General features: G+C 32.5%; 1 protein-coding gene and 1 pseudogene across 1 annotated transcript; one reads left to right on the top strand and one right to left on the bottom strand.

The window, feature by feature from the left end:
* Window positions 1-8,321: 8,321 nt before the first annotated feature.
* LOC111984657 (ethylene-responsive transcription factor ERF017) lies at window positions 8,322-9,533 on the bottom strand. Its single transcript, XM_024016280.2, has one exon. It carries the CDS (start codon window positions 9,411-9,413, stop codon window positions 8,724-8,726), a length of 690 nt encoding a protein of 229 aa, XP_023872048.1. The 5' UTR covers window positions 9,414-9,533; the 3' UTR covers window positions 8,322-8,723.
* A 10,297-nt stretch (window positions 9,534-19,830) lies between these two features.
* Window positions 19,831-24,356, top strand: LOC112040122 (G-type lectin S-receptor-like serine/threonine-protein kinase At1g67520; annotated as a pseudogene).
* Window positions 24,357-26,819: the final 2,463 nt, after the last annotated feature.

Below are 26,819 nucleotides of genomic sequence, written 5' to 3' on the forward strand. Positions count from 1 at the left end.
AAGTTCTTTGCAGCAGATTAGCTCCATGTGTGTGATCCCCATGTCCAGTAGTCCCCGGATTATGTGATGTATCTACTTGATATTATTTTTTTTTTTTGAGAAGTATCTACTTGATATAATTGTTATTGCGCACTCAATCTCGTCACCCTGTGAGGCTCCGCATTCGCCTTATTTCTCATGAAGATATCCAAGGCATATTTAGTCCATTTTTTTTCTCGAATTCAACTGCGCTATGCTTTTATTGCAACGATCATCAAAGTAAGCATTCAGTTTGAACCATGTGTATTTCACCATTGCCGTAATGGGCAAGCTACGAGCACCCTTTAGAACACCATTGAAGCACTCGGAGACGTTTGTAGTCATTGCCCCATAACAGTAACCATTGTCAAAAGTTAGAGCCCATTTCTCTTTGGGCACACCCTTCAGATATTGGTGCACATCCCGATGGACATTCTCAATTAAATCGAAAGTGGCATTGAACTTTCACTCCTGGGTAGCACTTGCTGCCCTCCATACTAGATTCTTTAAAGTTTCATTTTTCCATCTAGTGTTAACATTACTGCATAGATGACGAAGGCAGTAACAATGTTCTGTCATGTGAGGTCGCAGGGAGACGTCTCGATTAGTGTCTTTGAAGATAGCTTGTATCCCAGGGTGTCTATCAGATATGACACACAGGTCTCTCCGGTCGGTAACATACGTTCCTATGCAAGCCAAGAACCAACCCCAAGTCTCTGTGCTCTCGCTCTCGACAACGGCGAAGGCTAGTGGATAAATCTTATTATTAGTATCTATCGTCATTGCAGTCATCAATTTCCCTTTATGTTTTCCATAGAGGTGGGTTGCATCAATGCTAATCACAGGCCTACACTTCTTGAACCCAACAATACATGGACGAAACACCCAAGATACAGACTTGAATGTACAGGTTCCCCGTTCATAATTATCGTCCACTAGTAAGTTATACTGTGTACCCAGACTTGCATCCGTAAGTCCTGCCAAAAAACGCAGCAACTCTGCATAAGACTCCTTAAAATCCCTATATATAGCTGCAACGGCCTTTTGTTTGGCATCTCATACCTTGTATGTGAACCATAATGATTACGTTAGAAATGAATACAAGTTAAATCATTATAGTTGATCCAACAAATGAAGACTTGTAAGGCTATCAGATGAATATAATATTTCTTTCTCTTTATTCCTTTTTTTCTTTTTCTTTTTCAATTTCAATTTTCATAATATAAAGTATTCATGGGTTTTGGGAAAAAATATCTTGGTTATACTTTACAAAAGACTGATGTCTCTACATTGTATTGAAAAAAGAATGCAAGTTAAAGAATACCTTGTAGTAAGATACTTCGTGTTTTAAGTCTGCCAAAACAATGTGACGTAAGTTCTTTATCTTATACACAGGGTCTTCTCGTATATAGCACTCAAGTACGTATGCTAGGAACGCCGAATCAATCATCCGACCATCATGAGTATTCTGAATTTTGTCACATGTGTGGGGGCCCTTGCATTTTGCGATCTTCCAGACATTGTCTCCCTTGCAACAAATCGCATGGACTAACCATGGACAGGAATCATCCTCACAACTCACTATAAGCCTCTCTGAGTCTGAATGCTCAATTTTGAAGCTAAAATTCTATCGCAATGCGTACCAAATCAACGCAAATTTTACTACCAATTTAGTGGTGAATACCATCCCTTTCAGTGGTTGCTCCCCAGGCGTCCAACTTGATACTTCCGCTTGCATAACCGGTGATGGATCAAACATATTATTCCAAGTGTTTTTGGTGAACCATTCCGGTGTAGGATCGGGACCTGGGCATGTGTCTCTATTCTCTTCTACAACCACATCTTCGATATGATCAACATCCTCATGTTCACCCATGGTATCTAGGAACTCCTCGAAGTCATCCCTAGTAACATCAATATGGTTTGCATCATCACCAAGCCTGTGATCATCTTCATTTTCGGATGTGCCCCCATGCAGCTCATCATGAGATAAATGCTCTCCTTCATGCACTTCTTAGGGCCTTTCCTCCTCCTCAGTTGAGTTCACATAGGGAAATGTCTGACACTGTTCACTGCCATTCCCATCTCCTGTGTTCTCTACACACCCTTGATAAAACTGTAATGGTATTGACTCGATGTGCTCATCTACAGTTCTATCGAAAACAGTATGTTGTGAACCCTCTCCAGCCTTTACTATGGCGGGCACAACAGTGACATAGAGCTCCGAAGCAACGAATCCTTTCACCATCATTTGTTGAACAACTTCCCACATCATCTTCACTTCGATGCCACCTGATAACTGTAGTGAATTATAGAAAACCTGGGTGCCTACAACCAGTTGAGGTGCTCGATACACGATGGAAATGTTATGCCTAGACTAGTCTAACCCCATTGCCTTTAATATTCTTTGTTGCAAGTTCATAAGGCCTATTCCCCGCTTCACCTTAACACATTTTTGCTTTTGGTTCGAGCCTTGGTATGACAACACATGCAACTCATGATAATACGTCTCTCCATCGTAGTACACAGAAAAAGTGAAAATCCATCACCGACCTGTTATTAACAATATTAAAAGTTGTCATAATCTATAAATAGTTACGTACATTTGGCGTATGATAAAAACAATTTATATTCAAACTCAACCTCCTCGACTTTGTGTATAGACATATATATATATATATATATTATACACATATAAAATAATAAAAGGCCATAATATTACTGTAAAAGTCTTTGTTGAGTATTGAATTCATATTATTATGAACACCTTTATTACTGTAAAAGTCAACAAAATATCATATTACCTCTATCTATCAACCCATGACTTTTATACAATTAAGCCACATGCAGGGAACCTGCCAGTGGGGGGCGAGTGGGGCACCTGCCCCCCCTGACTCCTAAAAAGTCTATTATATATATATATATATATGCTTATGTAAAGTGAGTTAGCTTCTGGCACAGAAGAGAAAAACAAGGAAACAGTTTTCCTAAACAAACTGTACAAACATCACATGACGGCCTTAATAAAATTACAAATCTGAAAATTGAGAAAGTTTAGATACATAACAAAATCTCACAATATTTTCACAATACTCTTGTTTTTTGTTGAGATGAATTTTAAAATATTTTATTTTATTTTATTATGACCAATGATGTACTAACACCTTAATTTATTGTACAAATATTGTGAGATTTTATGGTGTTACGAAAACAACTCCTCCCGCTTTAAACAAAATGACACAATAAATGCCACCAAACTGAAATTGTTAACTCTTTTTCTTTTTCACTTCCCTAAATTTACCTCTTTTCTGGTTTGAAGTTTTGCCTGTGGAGCTCTAATTACACATAATAATAATAATAATAAAGTATGGTACTAAAGTTGAAATTTTTTTTTTCTCAAATTATATCTCTAAACTTTATGTATATGGATTAATCTCATACTTTGATGATTCATTGTCAATAATGAATTAGATGTTTTACCCTTGTTTATTTATTTTACAATTTTTTTTTTAATTTTAATAGGCATTGTATGACAATTATTGTTTGTTTTTAATTTTAATAGGCATTGTTTATAATTTTATTTATTGCAACTCATGCATTGTTTATTAGGCATTATTTATTTTAATTTTAATAGGCATTTTTTATTTATAATTTTAATAGGCATTACATGAAACTCATGCATAAAAAAGACTTACGAACACAATCTAGAAACTAGGCATCTAACTCAGTGGTGAAAATCACATATTGTAAACACAAACTTTTTCTAAGACCCCAAAAAAAAGTAACATGATGAATAACTCAAAACTCTCTCTATATATATAGATTCTCAATATATATATATACACACACGAAATGGGAAAATATATTTGTAAAGTCATTGGCAAAAAAAGAAATATATGTAAAAGGTTTTAAATAATAAATAAGGAGAGAGAAACAAAATTGCTATTAATTAAGTGAATGAGGTGTAAGTCAATTAGTATTTAATACTATTTTTTTAACCATTAGATCAATCACAAATCTACGGTCTACAAATGGTGTAACTCTTGTCAAGTTACACCATGTGTAACTTGAACCCATCTCTAGAAAAATATATAAAATTTATATAGTTTTATCTAGATTTAATCAGTGAGTGTATAATTATGTAAACTTATAAATTTGTTACAATAATTATATAAATTTACAATGACATTATTATTTTATATTTAGATTTTTATTATTTCACTATGTATCTTGATTATAAAAAAAAAAAAGAAAAGATAATAAATGATAACTGTTGTATGAAAAAAAAAAAATCAAGAAAAACCCTTGCTCATATTGTGTTTGGGAGGAGTATACTCAATCATTTATTTAAAAGAATAATGATAATTGTGGGGCCAGAAAGTCAGGCAGCCCCGGCCCACTTCGAACCGGGCCCAGAAGCCCACGTCGAGGATGTATGTAGGGTCCGAGGATGAAAGTAAGAAGCCCAGTGTCCAAGAAGCTGATCCGAGGACGACTCTGTCCTCGGACATCCGAGACCATAAAAGTGAACATGCAACACACCATCAAGGGGGGTCTTCTTGAATATCTAAAGAGGAAAGAGCAAGTACCACGCGTTAGCAATGGAAACACGATGGAGGAGCAAGTCTAGGAGGAACTGTCACCTCCACATTAAATGCCCACAACTAACGTCCTGGCCGCATTAATGAGGAGGGGATTCCAGAACAGTGCTGCCTTGGTTGCTGCAACCCACAGGAAGAATTTGAAGACTGCTGATGGGACAGGTACTCAAGTAGTGGCCTGGTTGCTCAACAAATGTAGGGCTAGGATCAATTGAGGAAGGGGTATATAATGTAAGGAATCCCTCCTAGAAAAGGGGGACAGGGAAGGAAAGGAAGAGGAAGATGGTAGCAACCTGTATTCTCCTGGAAGCAATTGTAACAAACCACTAAAGAAGTAATAAGAACTGCAAGCTCTCAAGAGAAAGGCCGAGGAGCATCATTGTTCACTTTCATCTACGTTCGCACTATTTAAATTCACCAACAACCATGCATGGTCGTTGCATCCCTTACTAGGGCCTAGTTCTTGACCCTGCTCTCTACAAATTCATTGCAGGGTTAGCTGGGCTTGGGTCCACTCTCTCAACACGCAGGAAGGCCCAAACCTAGTCCCTACAATAACAATGTAAATATTATGTTTCTCTAGTTATTGTTAATGAAGATTTTACCTATTTAAAAGGACAAGAATATGCTCATAGTGTGTTTGGAAAGAGGATAGTACTCAATCATTTATTTATTTTTTAGAAAGAATCATTTATTTATTTATTTATATTTTTTTTTTGAGAAAGAGAATAATTTATTTAAATAAAGAGTAACGATAAGATACAATGTGTTTCTCCACTTATATATTGTTAATGAAAAATTTCTCTATTTAAAAGGACAAGACAATCTAGAAAATTTTCATGCATGTTACAATTGTTTCTCATAATAACGTACATGTCACGGGTCCCTTTAGACTCCAAGAAAAGAAAGACCCTCTCGCTCATATCCACACTGGTGACTAGACTAGTTACCCCAGCTGGTATGTACCTTTACTACTTATAAGCCATTTCATGAGTTGACTCTATAAGGGTCCGTTTGGATAGCACTTATTGTTGTTGAAAGTTGATAAAAATTAATTGTTGCTGAAAATACTGTAGCAAAATAATTTTTAAATGTGTGAATAGTATTGTGAGACCCACTTTTAATATTAAATATTACATGAATAGTGCATAACAGTGCGTAAACAGTGCACACACTGTTCACGCACAGTAAATTTTGTTCCCCCAATTTCAATAAAGTGTGGAAAAAAAAAAAAAAAAGGCTAAAACGCAACTTTACTTTGAGTAGCAAAACTTGCTATCCAAACGCTGGCTAAATTTTACGCGTTCTTGCTTAATATATGTCGGGAAAAATAGTGTTTTTTTGTTTGCCATGAAGTAAAGAAATTGAAAGTGGTCATATCTGCGTGTATAAATAATAAAATTGAAGTGCTAAAGTGGCACAACCAAAGCAGACAGGCTGTACGGCTTGTACTGCTAGCACTCAAAGTGCGAACGATGAAAGGACTGACATGAGGTCAAAGGAGAGAAAGAGAGTAAAGATTGGTGATTCGTCACTGCTTACGGCAGTTTTTTTTTTTTTTTAGAAATATTTTTAATGGACTATTTAAAATAAATTTTGATATTATTTTTATGAGGAATATAAAAAATCGTCAAAAAAATTAGTTTTTTTTTTGTTTTCTCATAAGATGTTTTTAAAAATAATTTTTAAATTAATATCCTTAAAATATTTATTAACTTTTCCAATATAATTATTTTGAAGTATAATTTTACTCTTGTGCCCGTAAAAAGAATTATCAACTATCAATATCCCAATTTTATTGGAAGACTGCAGCTTATCTCTTTTGTTTGTCCAAGTGATAAATGGCAATCTTTAATTTACCAATATGACATCAATTGATTTATTTGGTTTAATTAATTTAATAACACAAAATTTAGGATTGGTAACTAAATTTTGATGGGACAATTTGTAATTGGCTAAAAAAAAAATTCACTTCCTATAAGAATACAAGTAAATACATGAAGCATAAGATTGAGAAAATCAAAGAAAATTTAATACAAGGTCGTAGCAAATGCACAAAGGTGGAATTGTGAGAGGTTATTGGTAAGCAACCTTAGTCCCAAACTGAAAATTTTTAATATTACATATATATTATTGTGTAAATGGTTATAGAGAAGTTAAGTGCCTTTATGCAGGTCTTGATAAATCAATTCATTGCATAGCAAATGTGAATAATGAAAATATGGAAAAATGGATAATAAGGACATCAATATAGTGATGGCCACTGATCCTTTGATACTTAATTCAATGAATTTTTATGCCATATGGCAGCATCCCATTAGGTCCCGTGCACAGAAAGCATTGGACCTAAGCCTATTATTATTATTATTATTATTTTGAAATGGTTACAAACTAATTAACATAACAGTAAATGCGATTAGTGTCACATGAACAATATAAAAACAAAAATATCTTCTTCTTTTTTAATTTTGTTTAGAAGTTTACATATCAATTCATAAGTTTATGTTATAATATTTGTTGTAGTTATAACATCACTTTACAAGTAACTCCAACAATGCCAAAGGTCTTGTACCTGAATTGGCACATTTTCATGCACAAAATGCTTGGGAGTTTAGGGAGAAAAAAGTTCGAGTTGCGGAGTTAACAGCATATTGTAATTATTTTTCAAAAAAAAAAAAGTAACTCGAACAATATATAACAACAATTAATAACCTTTGATAATTGTTAGACATATTTATATAAAATTATGAGCGCTTTTAATTACACGTTAGTGGTATGTGTGCATCACCTTAATTAAAATTGTGAGTTCAAAACATAATTTTAAGTAAATTGTGAAATTATATTTTTGAGACATGATTTCACAATATCAAATTTATAACACACAATTTCTAAATTTTCAAGTACTGACTTGTACTGTACGTGCAACAAACAATTTTTCTAAAATGATTAGAAATGTTAATTCTAAGTCCAATGACAAGACGCATGAACACTAACATGTAATTAAAAAAAATGATTACGTGTCCCGTCTAGAATACTATACCAATGCGCTCTCTTGCCATTTTGTGGCCCAAAGACAATTGTGATCGGTTTTGCGGGTTCAAAGCCTGCTTTGATCTATTGATTTGATTGATCAGTCAAGTCAATAGATCGAAGAAGGAGCATAATGTGTGGCTTAATTAATTGTCACCAAGATAAACCATCAATCATGCTAACCCATGGTTGAAAAGAAAAGACGCAAAGTCCTGTCTATTTTTTTTTTTTTGCTAGGCAAGTCCTGTCTATTTTGATATAAACAGTAAACTGCTTTCGCATTGGATTGATGATATACACCTGCTTGTACTTCTTTTTTGATAAACACACCTGCTTGTACTTCAGCACTTAACAAAGATTATGCAACTTACATTAAAAATTGTAGAGTCATCTGGAAAAAAGAAAAGGAAAGGTTTGCTATTTTTGCTAGCTAGCTTAGCCACTATATGCATTGGATATTGATGACCTACAACTTGTATTTCAGCTCTGATAACAAAGACGATACAACTTACATTAACAATTGTAGAGCACACTGTTTATATATAACCAGAATCATCTGTAAAAAAAAAAAAAAAAAAAAAATTACATTAACAATTGTAGAGCACACTGTTTATATATAACCAGAATCATCTGTAAAAAAAAAAAAAAAAAAAAAATGTAGAGTCATCTGGAAAAAAGAAAAGGAAAGGTTTGCTATTTTTGCTAGCTAGCTTAGCCACTATATGCATTGGATATTGATGACCTACAACTTGTATTTCAGCTCTGATAACAAAGACGATACAACTTACATTAACAATTGTAGAGCACACTGTTTATATATAACCAGAATCATCTGTATAAAAAAAGGAAAGGTTTGCTATTTTTGCCAGCTAGCTTAGCCACTATATTAAGGATATCCTACTGGTCGGAAGTGAGATTGCAAATCTGAGTATAAGGAAGATGGCACAACCAAAAAAAAACCGGGCCATTTTCAATTTGGAATGGGAAGGAACTCTCCGGCCTAATAAACTTACTAAGCGAAGAATAATTGGCAAACGAGTCTGCTCGAGTTGGATAAGATTTCAGAAATTCTAGCTAGAAATTCCAAAGGAAAGATGGCTGAGAAAAAGCCTCAGCAGCATTTTCATCCCCATTATTATCTGCGACAGGTCCTGGTAGTACTGGAGGATACAACATTTCCCCTGAATGCAAACTTTCTAGCCCAGAAAAAAGCCCAAAATCCGAGCTAATACCCATGTCATTGGAATCTAACATGCTCAAGAATGACCAATCCATGGCCTCATTGTTGCTATCCACATGGACTGTCCCATCAGACACAGATGAAGTAGAGGGCGTGTAGCATTGATCCACGACCATATGTGAACTAGATTCACCCAAAAAATCATTGTCTTTTGGTGGGTGTGAGTCCTTATCATCATCATCATTAGCAAACCTAGCAGCAAGCACTCGAATTTCTTGTGGACTAAGAGTTTGCCTGCCATTAGCATTGATATTAATCTCCGGAGGAGTGTCTGGGAAATTGAACTTAGCATCAGGACCACGCAGACAAAAAAGGGCTGCATCGAATGCCCGTGCTGCCTTTTCAGGCGTGTCGTATGAGCCTAACCATATTCGCTCTCGGCTATTCGGAAGCCGAATTTCAGACACCCATTTCCCCCATTTACGCCTTCTTACACCTTTGTATTTGGTGTCACTTTGCTCCGAAGGTTGTTGCACTTCCCTGCTAGAGCTACTACTTGTTGTTATTGTTGTTGGCTTTAACATTTTTTTTTTGTGCAATAAAACCCAGTGCTAAGGTTGTACAACTCTGCTATATGGAAAAGAGAGAGCGATATCAATTGGAGGGAGCCAACAGGTCTGGTTTTTGGAATGCGCTGGATAATGAAAGTGGCGGCTCTATATAGTGCTATATATAGGGTAAGCAATACATAGTAGTTTTACTATATTTTGAAGTTGTAGAGAAATAGCTGTAGAATTTCGAATGTCCAAAAGACAAACGTGTTTGATGCGAGTAAGTGGACACGTGGCAGTGAGAGACGCGGTAGGGCCATTAGGACTCTGAGGAGAATAAGAACACGTGAAAGTGTTTCTGAAAGATACATTTTCTTTATGTCTAACTCGTGTGTCAAATGTTGATTTTGTTGGACCACACCAGGTCACTGGAGCTTTCCCTGGCCAACCCCAGAGGATTCAAGAGTACTCTCACCCATGGGGCGTCCAAAACACTTATCCTTACCTTACAGGGTAGAAAATAAGCATAGGGTTAAGAGGATTATCAAAAAAAAAAGAAGCATAAGCTTAAGACACTTGTCCGTTTGTTTCAGCTTTTAGAAGCTAAAATGCGCTTTTTGAAACCAAATAAATAAAATGAGCATTTGGTAAATTTTAAAAGTTATTTTTTTCTAAAAAAGTTATGTTTTCATTTGTGAAGAAAAAATGCGGTTCGCGAAAGCAACCTTGAGCTCCATTACAAAAAAGCGTTGGTGCATTTCATGTTACCATTGCACAAATTTCCCAAATTGGACACTAGTTTTTCTTAAAAACCCAATTTTATCCCTTTGTTTATAACACAATTTTACAAAGGAACCCAATAATGAAAAAAGAAAAAAAAAAAAAAAAACTGATCTGACCTATTTCTACCGCATGTCGTTGGTAGTAGGGAAGAGATCAAGCAACAGTGGGGAGGAAGACATGTGGCGGTGAAGGTAGAATAGATCAACAGACGACGGAGGCGTGTTGAGGAAGACAAGCGGCAGTGAAGGCAGAGATCAAGCACCGATCTGACCTATTTCTCCCTGTTAGGACATATGTGGTTCACTTGTTAAGAACAGATGTCACTATTTTATGTAGTTGGCTAATCCTTTGACAAAACGCATTTTACTTGTATTTGGGTAGATTTATGATGTGTTTAATACTTCAAGAAACCTTGTTTCAAGTTCAAGTGTTAAAGTCATGCAAGTCTGTCCAAGAATCAAGTGAGAAAGTGCTGAATTTTAAAGCTTGATAGCTGCTCGACACATCCTCGACACTTGGCTATCTGTCGAGCTCTTTAGTTGATTTTTATCACAATCTCGATAGCTTCTCGATAGCTGGTCGATCGATCGAGAAAATTTCTGTCCCTTCGACACCTTCTCGATAGCTGTATCTGTTGAGATTCATTAAACCTCGACACCTTCTCGACATCTGCTCAACACCTTCTCGATATCTGCTCGACACCTGCTATCTGTCGAGGTTACGAAAATTCAGATTTCTGTTTTTGGGCCAGGCTTATGTATTTGTGTAGGGTTTCTTTTCTCACAACCCTAGACCTATATAAGGCTTATTTTAGAGGCCGTCACACAAGAGAATACAAGGAGAACATATGCAAAAGGTGACCGATGCCTTATTCTCTCTGAAAGAAGCTACTGCATCTTTGTGCCTTAGAGTTTTGTAACCAAGTACTTCTTGATCTTCATTGTTGATGAAGTGAAGAACTTTGCAGCCAACATTCTTCTTCCTTAAATTGGTGAGTGAGTCACGTACTAGGATTCGTGCAAAGGAGTTAGTCACGTATTGGGATCCGTGCAATATCAAAGGGTAGCATTCATATATTAAAGAGTTCAGAGGTTCTAAAGCGGTAGAAGGTTTCTGCTGTGAGTTCATCTACAGGGATTGTAGAGTCTAGGGACAAAGGTTTTGTACTAGATCTAAAACTTTTCTTTACTATAGTGGATTGCTTTTCAGGAAGGTTTCCCCCTAGGTTTTTTACTGTAAAACTGGTTGGTTTCATTAGTTTTCCTAGGTTATCATATCTTGTCTTATTTATTATTTCCACTGCATGATTTTGACATGATATTGATGTTTTTTTGTTTTTAACAAGTTTTATTCATAATAAATCTAATTAACAACTTGGGTTTAAAACTTATTAATTTTATCAACCGGGGTCTATATTTCTCAACACTCCCTTGGCGATTTCCCCCTTTATCTTCGTTTGATGAGAATCGAATTGTGTGATGTGTGTGACCTTTAAGTTTGTGTGTTTTGATGGGATAGGAGGAAAGAAACTTGCAGATGAAGTGGTAAGAGAAAAGAGAGAAAGGGAAAAGAAAAATAAAAAAAGAAAGAGAGCTTTGCGGAAACTGGAATGTTCTAGAGGAAGTGGTAGGAAAAAAAGGGGAAAGAAGGAAAAAAAGAAAAGAACAGAAAGAAAACTGGAATGTTCTGGAGGAAGTGGTAGGGAAAATGGGGAAAGAAGGAAAAAATAAAATAAAAGAGAAGGGTATGTGTGTGGAGGAGAAAAAAAAAAGAGGGAAAAAAAAGAAAAAGAAGAAGAAGGAAATATGGATGAAAAAAAAAAAGTAAAGAAATAAGGGAAAAATAAAATAAAGAATGAGAAATAAAACTTGAGAAATGCTATCACAATATTTTCACAATAAATCTTAAGTGGTAGGTTATTATTGTTAATATTGGCGAGAAAAATTTTTTTTTAGAAACTTTGAAAGTTTTTTTTAAAATAATTTTTTAGAAAGTATTTTCACAATACTTTATATATACATTGTCCTTTTTGGTAATTTACCACTTAAACCGCCATTTTTATAAGTGCTAGCCAAACATTCAGTTTTTTCAAAAAGAATTTTTTAACAACTTTTACTAAATACTCAGCTTTTTCAAAAAGCATTTTTTCATACCGCACTTTTTGAAAATTCAACTTTTTCAAAAAGCCCAATTTTTAAAAATTGAACCAAACTCAGCCTTAAGAGTGAAAATTCATTATGGAAGGGAATATGGGCAATGATATTATGCGTTGAGACTGGCAACAACAGTGGACCGAGATAGTAACAGTCGTACTAATTGTGTTTGGTCTATATTGTCTCATTAGGAGGTAATCCCATGAGCCAAAAGTAGCCTTAAAAAAGAAATGATATAGTCCTAACCAGTGGCGGAGCTAAAAAATTTTCTCAAGGAGGGCCAACCCAAATGTATCATTGTATTTGAGTAACTTTAACTTTATATATAAATGAGTATGACTTTATTTTTGGAAAATAACAAAAATCTTTTGCTAAAGAGATTTACTTATATATTTTTATTAACTTATACTTTAAATGCTCCTAAATTTAAAATAAAATAGACAACAATAAATTAAAGAGAATTTGTACTTTTTTTTTTTAAATGAAAGGGGGCCATCACCTAAAATTTACTCAATATTTAAAAATTTTAACATTAAATAGAGGGGGAGGTGGCATTTTTGGAAAATCCCGGGGGGGCCACGGCTCCTTAGCCCCCCCCCCCCCCCTCCCTCCACTATGGTCCTAACATGTTGCACATGTTGCGTAAGGGTATAAATACCCCCTCCATCAGCTTAAAGTGGTATGCATAAAGTCAAAACCTCCTCTAATCATTTCTCTTCCCCCCTCCCCCCTCTCCAATGTAATACCATGTTTCTCATGAGGACTTAAATGGTACTTAGTTTTAGTAGAGCTTCATCTCTCACCAATCCATAATCTATAAGCCCTTAAACTATCTAGTGTTGGTTTTACGACTGCTTACACTTAGGATGTGTTTGGTTTGGTGGAAAATATGTTCCAACTGTAAAATATTTTCAAGTGAAAATATTTTCCAAAAAATCTCTCCCAATAACTAAAAAGTGTATCATGCTTGAATCTAACTGGGGTTCGCGGTGGTGGAAATTATTTTATGGTGTTTGGTTGCATTCCTCAAAATGCTCCGAAAAATATTTTCAAGTGTTTGGTTGTGTTCCTAAAAATGCTATGGAAAACATATTTTTTACTACTTTCTCACATTTTCTTATCTCCCAAGCACATACAATATAAAAAGGGAAAATTTTAGATTAAAAAAAGGCATGATCAGGGACAAGTGGTGGTGGCGGCCACCAGCCACCGACGGTGTGGTTGGCGATCGAAGACCGGAGACGCTAGTAGGGATGGTGGTTGGATGGTAGACAATAGGGGATAGGAGGCAAAGGTTCAATTGATAAGTTTTGGATGAAATAAAAAATAGTTTACAGAAAATGAAAGCATAAATTAATTCTTGCCATAAAGCATAAACCAAATTTATGGTTAATTACAGTGATGGCTCTAAAATTTTTTTTTAGTGTGGTCACTAAAAAAACTTAAATTATACAAAATTTAATAAAGAGTAATAAAGTAAGAGAATTGAAATGATAATAAAGAAGAGAAAGTAAAACGAATGATATTTCCTATAACTGCAAGCTAAGTGAGTCGCTATGGAGAGCAAAATTATTATGACTGCAAAGCTAAAAAGAACATAACTATCAGTACTATCAAGGAACTCATACTAGCTACAAAATTTTCTTGAGTCCTTCTTTCAAGGAAAAATGAAATTAGAGATTATTTTTATGTAATAGGTGGAAAGTGTTACAAATTTGAATGATTATTTTTCTTTTTTGAATATTCTTTTTGTTGAATAATTATTGTTTGTTCAAGTTTTGTTTTTGTTAGGGTTATTATTGTTGTTATTTGGGCTTTTTTTGTTGTTGTTTTTATTTAAGGTTGTTTTTTTGGATGGTTTAGGATTATGTTTAAGGGGCTAGAATTATTTTGGAGTAATGCTACATCTACAACATTTTTAAAACAAATCTTACACAACAATTTGTTATTAGTGGGTTAAAAAGTGATGTCAATATTGGGCCCAAATTAGAATTAGGAACCAATTTCCACTTATCACATAAGATTTTGTTGTGAAATTATTTTAAAAATATTGTGAATGTTGCATTACTTTTATTTTTATTGAGCCTAAATTTTGGTAATTCTCAAGTGAAAGTGGTCAATATTTTCATCAGCATGGTCAATATAGGTTAGTTAGTGTGTGTGTGTGTATATTTTTGCAAGTATATATATACATTTTTTGGCAAATAAGGGCAGTCTTGTGACCATCCTGAGTTACAAATGGAGCCGCCCATGGTTAATTGGAAAACAATTTCCGGTTGACCAACATTTTTGATCATCCCAAACACCTATATTTTTTGGAAATCAACTTCCGTCTAACCAAAATTTGCCTTAATTTTGTTTAATTATATAGTTTGAAGAGCTTATCAAGCAAAGAATTGAAAAAAAAAAAAAAAATAGAAGTAGTTCTTGATTTAGTGGTGAGATTAGCTAGGTTTAATTATGGTTGAACTGTGATGTTATGAATAATAAATATATTTTATTATACTTATTAACATGTGAACTTAAATATATTTTTCATTTTGAAAAAATTAGGATAACATTATAAAGATTTATATAAAGTCAATTGTCATGTAAACTACCCATGTATTAAAAAAAAAATAGTGTTCACATTTTTTTTATTGCTTATCAAGGTATGATTAGTTTTGTGGTGAAAAAATGCTTAATTACTGGGTGGAGTAAGGCCACCTTATATGAAGCGCGTGCCCTGGCGTTGTTAATTCTCTTCCCAATGATAAAGTGGGTTGCAACTTGGTTTGGCTTATATTCGACCCAAAAAAAAAAAAAAATCCGACCAAAAAAGCAAAAGGGTTAAACTTTTTATATTTGTTAATTCTATGGATATCGGTCCAATTTGGCTTTAGTAGTTACCGGCATGCGGGGTCCAAGCAACGAGATATTACATTATAAAATTTATGATCACAATTTTTTGTGGCTTAACTTTAACGTGGTTATTTATGAAAAAAAAAATATATATATTTAACGTGGTTATTCAGCAATTTTTTTTTTAACTTGATAAATTATAAATGATAAAAAAAGAGTTCATATAAAAATGACAAACAATCAATTATATAATCTACTACATAAAATAATTGTAAAAAATAATATAATAAATGTCATAATTTGAAATCTTAGAATAACTCATATTATATTACATAGCATGTGTTTCCATGAAATTACTCTCACAATTATTGTTCTCATAAGATAATTTTCTGTGTAAAACAAACTTTTATTCCAAAAGAGATTTTTTTTTTTATTTGGTTTTGTCTTTCATTTTTGCGTGTTGGATTTTAGATTTCAGAATTTAACATGCTTCCAGAACACCAGTCCTACTCCCATATTTGACTCGGGCCCTGAATCAACCAATAAAAACTATAAACTGATGGAACTGAAATAATGCTCATTAAAAGTCGGTAGTCGGCACTTGACCAGCTTTCCTTGTATTCCTGGTGTCCTCATTCTCGAATCTCGAATTATTTAGCGTGCGTTTGGAAAAAGATTAAAAATAAAAATTATTTCATTATTCAGTTTATTTTTATTATTATTTATAAATTTTATTATATTTTTTGTCACTATTTATAGGCTTATTGTACTATTTCAATTAATTTTTATCTTTATCAACAATATTTTTAGCAATAATTTTTCAATTTTAACAAAATAAGTAGTATCTAAACACATCTTTAGTATAAAAAAAAAATTTACTAACGCATACACTTAAGGCATATGTTAATAAATTATTTTAGAAAATATTTTAATGAAAAATGAAAAAACAACTAATTTTTTCACAGCTTTTTTAATTTTTTTTTAAAAAGTTTTCAAAAATAGATAATTAATATATACTCTAAGAACATACATTATCCAGACAAAAAAAAAAAAAAAAAAGGGGTTGGGGGTGGCATGGCCCCCCTCTACCCTCTACCCTTAAGTAGATCCGTCCCTGCTACATGGCTTGTTATAAGTATACTAAACTATTAATGTAATTTATTCTAATTGAGACTCTACTCAAAGTTTTTTTTAAAATCAAAATATACTAATCCGATAAAATGTCAATTATCAAAAGTTTCAAAAAATTGAAAAAGGATTTCATTATTTATTTTAATATGAATATATTATGTTTTCGGCATGTTATTTGAATAAATTTAAATATAATTTCATTATTTATTGTTCAATTAAAAATATATTATATATCAGAAATATTTTATACAAGATTTTTTATTGAACCATGCAATGCATCACTTATATCTATAAAAATATATAGTACTGGATATACTATGCATATCTATTCTTTGTTTGTTTGTTTGTTTTGTGTGTGTGTGTGTTAGAAGGGGAATTCATTGAAACTAATTAGCCAAAACAGGCAAAGTACTGACTGAGAGCCTTAAAGAGTACAAACCAGAGGCATCTGAGTCCAAATACAACATAGATTATATAGACTCTATAATAATATATTTAATATGTTCACTCAAACAAATTACTATAGCCACATAATAATTTTAATGTATTTATAATACGTAATATTGTAAAAGTAAGTCATACGCCATGTAACACTTACACTAAGCTCGATAGAAAAACTGGATTTGTAAGACTAAACATTTATTTAACACAAAATAAATTATGAAAGTTGATAAAAATGATTCGAAATATATAATGAGATTTCCTTTATTTAGAAACTTTAGGTAATAAATTAATCAAACTTGTTAATTTAAAAAAATAACCTTTAGTAACAAAGTTATACATTAGTAAAAACTATATTAATAATTCTAATTTATTTATATACCCTACCCACATTATACAACATATAATACTTACATTGAGTTATGTAAATTGTGAAGTATAAAGCAATATAAATTTTTTTACGACTTCATCAAAAAAATAAAGTTTTTTACGATATTTGCGTTATACTAATAATCATTCGTTTAAAAAAAAAAAAAAATCTCATAATCATTTTTTAGTCTAAGTTGACCTATTTAATACGTGGTGTATTGAGTAATGAACTAGCCAAATTACAATGAAAACTTCTCATAGCCATTTATATAATCCAACCTATTTGATGTAGAATTCACTACGCCTACTTAACACAAATTTGAACAATCTTATCTTATCAAAGAATTTGAAGTAGCACACAGCATCTGATGAATCAAAATTCTTTCACTTTATATTACACCAATTGCAACCTTTTGCATCTAATTGATTTTATTTCTTTTCCTAGAGCACTACCATTTTTTTAAAGAAAGAAATAAGAACCATGCACCGTTTGTCTTATATATAATTAAACTTTACAGCAGGTTCTTTTAAAGTAAATAAAGCAGTAAGCCACTTGTCAGTCATCAACTTTGATACGTTTTATAGATGACATCTTTTTAATAACCAATGACAAGTTTCCTTTTGCACTTCCATCAAGTTGAATTCCTCTAATTTTTTGCTGACTTATCTCTGTTTAAGAGCCAGGTGTACTGAGCATATAAAATTATACTGAAAATTTCTGACACTAACGAGTTTGAGTTGCTTTCCATATGTTTCTCAGAAAAAAGAGTTGCTTTCCATATTATTTATGCTCACCCCACCATCAGTGGCGAGTCTGGCGACCCCAAAAAATAAATTTAGCGGGTCTACATGATTTTCTTATTGCAATTTGTCCATAATAGGAACTAACAAGAGAATAAAAAATAAAAAATACTACGTCTATAATATTTTTACAACATTTTCTTAATAAATCTTAAGTGATAAGTTATTAATAATTTTAATTTAAACCAACTATTGAAATTATTTTTTTGTCAGTCAGTAACAATCTGCAATTTAGAATTTGTTGTAAAAATATTATAAATATAGCATTTCTCATATAAGACAAACTATAAGTTTTTTGCATATTGTTGCTTAATACAATAAACACACTAATTATTCTTGCTGAAATTAAATCTTTGAAATCATCTATTGTTTTTAATACAATAAACCTATTAATTATTGTTCTTAAGTGAACTCTAAATGAGATCTAAATACAATAAACTTTTATTTATTTTTTTAGTTTATTTCAAATTTGTTTGGATGTAAATGATATATATATATATATATATATTTTTTTTTTTAAGATTTAAGATGAACAAATATATACTTTTATTGTTAGGTTTAGTATTTTTCCCCTGTATTTTATATCAAATTGGTTTTTTTTTTTTTTTTTAAAGACCAAGATATTGTCAAGATGATCATATTCAAGTTTATTTCAAATCTGCTTAAAAAAAAAAATTTTGGGTTCAAAGGGTTCAAAATTTTATTTTCAGAAGGTCAAATAAATTTTTTTTTAAAATTATATATAATTTTTTTTTGGCCAGCTTAGGGGGTTCATTTGAACCCCTAAACTAACTAGAGCTGCCCATGACCACAATCCATAGACTGGAGAAAGTATATGAAATTTTCTATGAAAATTCCACACCTTATAGACATTTCGTTTATTTTGTCTCACCTTTAACTAAGTAAATTAGCAAAAAATAAACTTAGTCAAAGATGCCAAATACACCGTGGCCGCGCCACGTTCAAGACCATTTACCTACCCTTAAAAAAAATTAGGAACACCCTCAAACTCATCAGCATAGCATGTCATTACCTGCGTCAAACGCCTAAAAAACAAATCCAGCCATTGCAGAGGTTGCCCCTTCTTCTTCTTCTTCTTTGCTTCGTCTCAGATGCTCTGCTAGTCTGCCTCTTCTTTCATTTTTTACTCTAGTTTTTGCTTTGTCAAGTTTTTTCTTTAGTTTACCTTTTAAACTTTTAGTCCCCGCCCACGTGACAAATCTTTAGAAATGACAAAACTCAAAAAGCTGACAAAAGAGCTTGATTTCAAACTTATTTATTGAGTCTTGCCTCTTCCTAATGTGATATACATGTATGCACTCTGATTCTACTGTTTTTGGTTTTTGTTTTTTATTATTTAATTACATATTTTATGTTTTAATATACTAAAACAATAATTATTATGTAATAACTAAGTGATTTGAGTTAAAAAAAAAAATAAATAAACGATTTGTTTTATTTGAGGTTTACTTATTTGGATCAATAATTTTATGTTGTATAAGAAAATATAAATATATATTATTTTTAATTTTTTTTTAAAAACTCTGAAACACCCTAAAATGTTATGCCGAAATAGATCGGTACTAAAATATTATGTTCCACTAAACAAACCGAAACAGGGTCTGAAACGGCATTCATAACATTACTTTCAAGCAAAAAGAAAAAGCTAAAAAACAAAATTTTGAACTAAAAAAAAAGGAAAAAAAAAAAAAAAAAAAAAGAAAAAATTTGTAACAGAGCAAGCCCACCTAGGAATACCCTGAGTAACATTCCTGGAGCTGCCACCGGATTTACAAGTCTTTTGTTTGGCAGACCGCCTAATAAATCTGACCTTTAAAGCTACATTTTCCCATTTCATCCATTCCTAGCCATGCATGCTACTATATATATATATATATATAGCCAACAAGTGAAAAATTCAAGTCTCAATCATGGCTATCAACAATCACCTTCTCAAGTATCTTTTCCTGCTCTTTTTGTCATGCTTGTGGATTCCATGCACCACAGGACGTGATAGTCTCAAACCTGGAGACACTCTCAATTCCTCAAGTTCCCTAGTTTCTCTGAAAAGCAGGTTCGCTTTGTTGTTCATCCCACAAAACAAAATTGCTAACGAGAGCTACTTATTAGGAGTATCAGACTGTACTTCTAAGTTTACTGTTTGGTACTCCAATCTAGACTTTCCAATTGCCAAGGATTCGGACTTTCTCACCCTGGACAGGTCAGGAACATTGAAAATTATGCGCAAAGGTGGGGATCCTTTAGTGTTATATTCTTCTCTAAAGCCTACCAATAATACTGTCGCTACTCCGTTGGACTCCGGAAATTTTGTCTTGAAAGAATTGTACTCTAATGGAACTACAAAGTGCGTGTTATGGCAAAGTTTTGATCATCCTATGAACAAAACTGCTAAAAAAGGTTCAAAAAGAGGTAATTTAGCTAGTTTATTTATTGGCGAAAAGTCACTTTTAGTCCCTACATTTTCAGGCGATTTCCATTTTGGTCATACATTTTATTTTTACCGCTTTTAGTCTCTATCTTGGAAAATGCTTCCCGTTTTAGTTCCTACCGTTACATCAGAAACGGAAAAAGCTGACGTGGCAAACGGTAGGAATAAATAATAATAATTTAATGTCCACGTGGCATAAATTAATAATAAAAAATATTTTTTAGCATTAAAAAATATAACGTTAGCATCTAAATTAAAAAAATTAATCTATTAATTTTAACTAAATAAAAAAAATTAAAAACTAAATTAAAAACTAAAAATTACATAATTGAGATCTAAGTGTGTCTTGAACAAGAACACAAACTCAAATCCAAGAACACAAACCCAGAAATTAAAAAAAAAAAAAAATTACAATCTAAGCCACGGGATATTTTATTTTCTCAAAAAACTCTCTCTCTCTCTCTCTCTCTCTCTCTCTCTCTCTCTCTCTCTCTCTCTCTCTCTCTCTCTCTCTCTCTCTCTCTCTCTCTCTCTCTCTCGGGCTTGGATTCCTCGTGATCTGCAGAAAATTAAAGCTCCTGGTTGCAGAGCTTTGGAATGGAAAACTGAGAAAAGCTTCAAAAAAACTCTTGAGAATCTTGCTACCTTACGACACTTGTTAACCAAAAAAAAAAACAAACAAACAAAATTGAAAAGGCACGAGAGAAGTAATATAAATAAATAGGACTCCAAAATCAACAAAATCTGACCAAAATCTCAATCTCAAATTCTCTTAATCTAAACATAGCCTTAATAAAAGCCTCTCGTTGTTTCCTCCGTTCTCTCAAAGCCATATCTCCTTGATTCCCTCTCTCCCTCACTCTCTCTCTCTAAAAAGAATCTCCGCCGTGTTTTTGAATTTTACCAAGTAATAACAAACATGGTGGCCGAAAATGAAGAGACTACGAAGAGCCTAGTATTCACGGACGGGATGCTGAAACGAGGTTTCTCCAACCACACCCTAATGCAGGACCTCATGCGAACTGAAGACGCCACCTTCGTCTCCACATGTTTTTGTGTTTTTTTGAAGCTTTTCTCAGCTTCCCATTCCAAAGCTTTGCAACCAGGAGCTTTAATTTTCTGCAAATCACGAGGAATCCAAGCCCCAGAGAGAGAGAGAGACAGAGAGAGAGAGAGAGAGAGAGAGAGAGAGAGAGATTTTTGAGAAAATGAAAATATCCCGTGGCTTAGATCTGTAATTTTTTTTTTTTTTTTAATTTCTAGGTTTGTGATATTGGATTTGAGTTTGTGTTCTTGTTGTTCTTGGTCAAGACACACTTAGATCTCAATTCATGTAATTTTTAGTTTTTAATTCTGTTTTTAATTTTTTTTATTTAGTTAAAATTAATAAATTAATTTTTTTTTAATTTAGATGTTGACATGGCATTTTTTAATGCTAAAAAATATTTTTTTATTATTAATTTATGCCACGTGGACATTAAATTATTATTATTTATTCCTACTGTTTGCCACGTCAGATTTTTCTGTTTCTTATGTAACGGTAGGGACCAAAATAGGAAGCGTTTTTCAAGATAGAGACTAAAAGCGATAAAAATAAAATGTAGAGACTAAAATGAGAATCACTTAAAAATGTAGGGACTAAAAGTGACTTTTCGCCTTATTTATTTTTTGTTGTGTGTCTGTGTATGTTAAGAACAATGCTCAAGCTTTTTAATTTCACCTTGCATATCAAATAAAAGATAACGGTGTCTGAGATGTAATCTACAAATAACAATCATTTCCCAATAAATCTGTATGCATTTGGATTTTCATAAGTTTGTTTTGTTTATTTATTGTATAGTAGTAAATTCATACACTTCAAAAAGATAATACTTTGAAAGTTGTATATTCTCTTTTAAGGTGAAATATGTGATGCTTTAAGATGAAAGAAAAATGAATCTAGGGTGACATTGTATTATGTCTAATTTTCTCTCTCTCCAAGTGTTAAAATGAAAATATTATCTATAGAAAAAAAAATGAAAAATGCGTATGAGTAAATTCTCAAATTGTTTAGTGTGGGGCTTTATATATGTTTAAATTGGTTTCTTCTTCACACTTATTGATTCAGGTTTTCTAATTTGATGGCTCTGTTTTTTGTATGTCGTTGAACTCTGCGTAATTTGAATCTCTTGAGCTGATAAGGCTTACCGAAGCCTCACATTTTATCCTTTTTCATCAACTTTCACCATTAAGTTAAAAACATGAAAATCTCATTTCCTTTTATTTGTAGATTAACGAAATCCATATATATAGCTTTGATCAAAAGCAGCAAAATACTTATATGATGATTAATAACATTTGTACTTACAACCAAATGACAATGTAGGAAGGAAGAAAGTATGGCTATGCATTCCAACCGTAATATCGAGTGGTCTACTTTTGAGTGTTCTTTGCATATTGGGTTGTCTACTCAAAAGGAAAAAACTTATATATCAAGGTAGATAGATCGCAGATGAAATTCGTTTTAGTTAAATTTAGCAATTTCTTGAATAATTATTGGTTATTATAAATGGAAATATGTTCTATGTTAATTAAAAAGGTAGTAAAGAAACGAATGGTGAAAATGAAGTGCTTGCTTTAGTGAGGTCAGACGTATCTATCAACGACAATGATCCAAATGAAAGGAAGAATGAGTCTGGGCCTGATTTCAGTGTATTTAGCTACACGTGTCATGGCGGCAACAAACAATTTTTCATTAGAAAACAAGCTTGGAGAAGGGGGCTTCGGACCTGTTTATAAGGTAGCCTCTATATAAATTTTTACAATAGAAGTTCAAATTAACATATGCCTGGCACTAATGTAAACCTTTAAATCATGACATCAGGGGAAACTGCCTAGGGGGCAAGAAATAGCCGTAAAGCGACTAGCAAGAAAATCAACACAAGGAACACTTGAGTTCAAGAATGAGTTGACACTCATTTCTAAACTCCAACACTTGAATCTTGTTAAACTTTTTGGTTGTCGCATTCATAGAGAAGAGAAAATATTAATTTATGAATATATGCAAAACAAAAGCTTAGACTACTTTTTATACGGTTAGAAAAACTTTGATGTTTAATTGAAGAGTTCCTTTGCTTTTCTCCAACAAAATTTTCTTTTTATTTTTATAATTTATTGAAAGTAGGTTATTGATCATATTTAATTGTTAATATTGGATAGATTCAAACAGAAGCAAGTTACTAGATTGGAAAAAACGCTTCAACATAATTGAAGGAATTGCACAAGGATTGCTCTACCTCCATAAATACTCAAGGTTAAGGGTAATACACAGAGATATAAAAGCTGGTAACATACTCCTTGATGAAAATATGAACCCCAAAATTTCTGATTTTGGCATTGCAAGAATTTTCAAACAAGATGAACAGGAAGCATGCACTAGTAGAATTGTTGGGACATAGTAAGTTAAAAACATATCCATATACTCGTTATAATTAAAGTGCTAATTGTTGGGACATAGTAAGTTAAAAACATATCAATTGAATCATTTGACCAATAAAATGTATATTGTGTGTTTTTATGTATAGCAGTTCCATGTCTCCGAAGTATGCTATGGAAGGTGTGTTCTCTATAAAATCTGACGTCTATAGCTTTGGAGTTATAATGTTTGAAATTGTGAGCGGTAGAAAAAACAACTTGAACCGTCCACATTGTGCCTAAAACCTAGTAAGATGTGTATGTCAAACCAATCTAAACCTCCCAATTAGACGCACTTTTTTTCAGGCATTGGATTTATGGCATGAAGGTCGAGCATTGGAACTAATTGATCCAGAAATAAGTGATTCACATGTTAGACATAATGTGTTAAGATGTATTCATATCAGTCTTTTATGCATAGAGAATGATGCAATTGATCGGCCAACTATGTCAGATGTGCTATCTATGTTGACAAATGGAAGTATGCCACTACCTCTACCTAAAAAACCAGCAATTTCTCTCAGAATGCTGATACACATGGAAGAGAGAGAATGATTTTCCTTTTTATTTTCTTGCAAATAAGATGGACATAAGTCCATTAGTCTCTCCACCCCAATAATTATTTTGCATTGCTGTAAATAGTTTACTCATATTACAGCATTGAGGATTGTTGAGTGTGATTGTTCTAAGGTAATTAATAAATACTAACAGTGAGGTTTTTAGTGTAATTGTAATAAGGTAATAATAAGAACAGCCTATCTGTTATCTTCAAGCTTCAACTTGCCTAGCTACCAATGTGCAATTCTTTTCACAATAAGTATTACCTTAATTTTGGTCTGCTTGTAATTTAATCTCTAAAGTCTAGGTTTTCTCAATTCTATCCCTATAAACTTTGAGGCCACGTTCAACATAGCCCTTTCAGTCGCTTGTTTCAACCAGGCTACTCTTAAGATTCCCAGAGATTTTAATAATTTACCAATTGATAGAAAATAAAAATAAAGAGAATAAAATCTCCTACAAATAACGATTTAGATCCCGTTTGTTGATCTTAATCGAACTAATTAAAATTTATAAAATTAACCTATTATGATGTTCTATGAAATCTGGTTAATAAGCCAAAGAAGACAGATCACCAAGTACAGTACAGTTCAGTAAATAAATGATACATGCAATTTGTTTATGAAATGAAAAACCAATAGATGAATCCAAAGGAAGAAAAAAAAAAAAAAAAAAAAAAAACACTCTTAGCGATTAACACCAACCTCAAAGAAAACTAGAATCAGAGTTTATACATTGAAATAAACCTTATTTCTACTTGTTACATCCAATAATAGTTACAAATGTAACCCACATTGCTCCAAACTCCTTGAACTCTTCTAATAAGGAGTTCTTACATGAACCACGCCCATTACTTTAAGGACTGCCTTGAAGATTTTTTTCTTTGCTGTAACGAATGGGAAAGTTATCGTTGCTTCATCCTTGATCACCAACTCGAACAACTAATCTTCAGACTCATTTGTTAAACACTCGGTAGTGGTGAACAAAAAGGTCTAGGACAGGGACGGAGCCAAACTTTAGACTTAGGGGGGTAACTAAATGAGACTATCTTATAAAAATTAATGTTTCCATTAGTTCTTTTCATTATTTATTTAATTAATTTTCAAATGTTTCATTAATTTCAAACCTTATAGCTCTACTGATTGAAAATTAAAAAGAATATATAAACAAGAAAAAGATAAAGATAAGCCCATATATATATATATATATATAAAGATTCCTTCCATAGCATATATCAACGATCTATAAGCGACGGTAACTAATAACAATTTTTTTTGGGCATTTAGAATATGGAATGTTGTTGCTTATGTGTACTTATTAGCAACGACTTTCTCATTGTCACTGATAAATTGATCACAAAAGACCAAAATTCTTGTAGTGTTCTTGTTGAAACATTTTAAAACTTTGAACTAAATTGATGCTGAAAGATAACAAGCTTGAAACTTTAACAATGGCGGATTGAGAGAAAAATAGAGAGAAAAGAATGATGAATCAATTAAAGATTTCTATTCAAGCTTGATAAAATGAAGACTACGTACACAACCTCTATTTATATCTTACAAAGAATGGTAACCACCCTAGAAGCTTCTAGAAGGTTCCTATCTAACAACCTGTAACAAACTCCTACCAAAACTGACTGAAGATTACAGCTGTACATCTCAGATAAATATTTACAAAATGTCTACTCTGAACCCAGAAGAGAAGAAACAGAGCACGTCTTGAACTGTGAAGAGGGAAAAGTCTTTGATCTAAACAACACCGTCTGAGTTAAAGGTTTAATGTGACATGCGTGTAAAAAGACGTCGTGTCTCATTAAAGTAAAACGCTCCGTTTTAAACTCTTCACAAATAGCCGTTGCAGAACTAGCCGTTATGCTTTGAGTCTTCAACCTCTGTTTCTTCAATTTCTATAATACTACTTTCAGATGTGACTAAAATTCTAGGGTTGAAATTAAAATCTAACACAATTTATGATTCTTACTAAAACAAATTATATTCTTCATGATTTGAAACTGTATTTTAATTATTCTCATTTTGTTTGCAAATGGATAAAGTTTGTTTACAAAATTGATTGTAACCTTAAGTTACGATCTTACTTAATAAAATAAATATTACTACATATTTTGAAAATATAACCATTAAATTGCATGTTTTTTACGCTTTTAATACATATGTTATATTTTTTGTTAATCAGATATTATTTACTATATAATCTATGAGTTCATATTTTATGCACAATTTTAAACTGCAAAAATTTGCAAGTTAAATAATTTATTGATGACATAGTTATTGATATTTAATTTTTTAGAAATTTTGCAAACCTAAAGGACATAAGAAGAAGCTGTAACCCAATGATAGATTTGTCAAAATTCACGTTCAATAAAAAGATATTAAGTAAGGATGTAACCTTAGGGTACAACTAATTTCATAATTAAACTTTGTCCTTTGCAAAACACCGCTG

Source organism: Quercus suber, unplaced genomic scaffold (genome assembly GCF_002906115.3).
Source record: "Quercus suber isolate HL8 unplaced genomic scaffold, Cork oak 2.0 scaffold_495, whole genome shotgun sequence".
In the NCBI taxonomy this organism is placed as follows: domain Eukaryota; kingdom Viridiplantae; phylum Streptophyta; class Magnoliopsida; order Fagales; family Fagaceae; genus Quercus; species Quercus suber.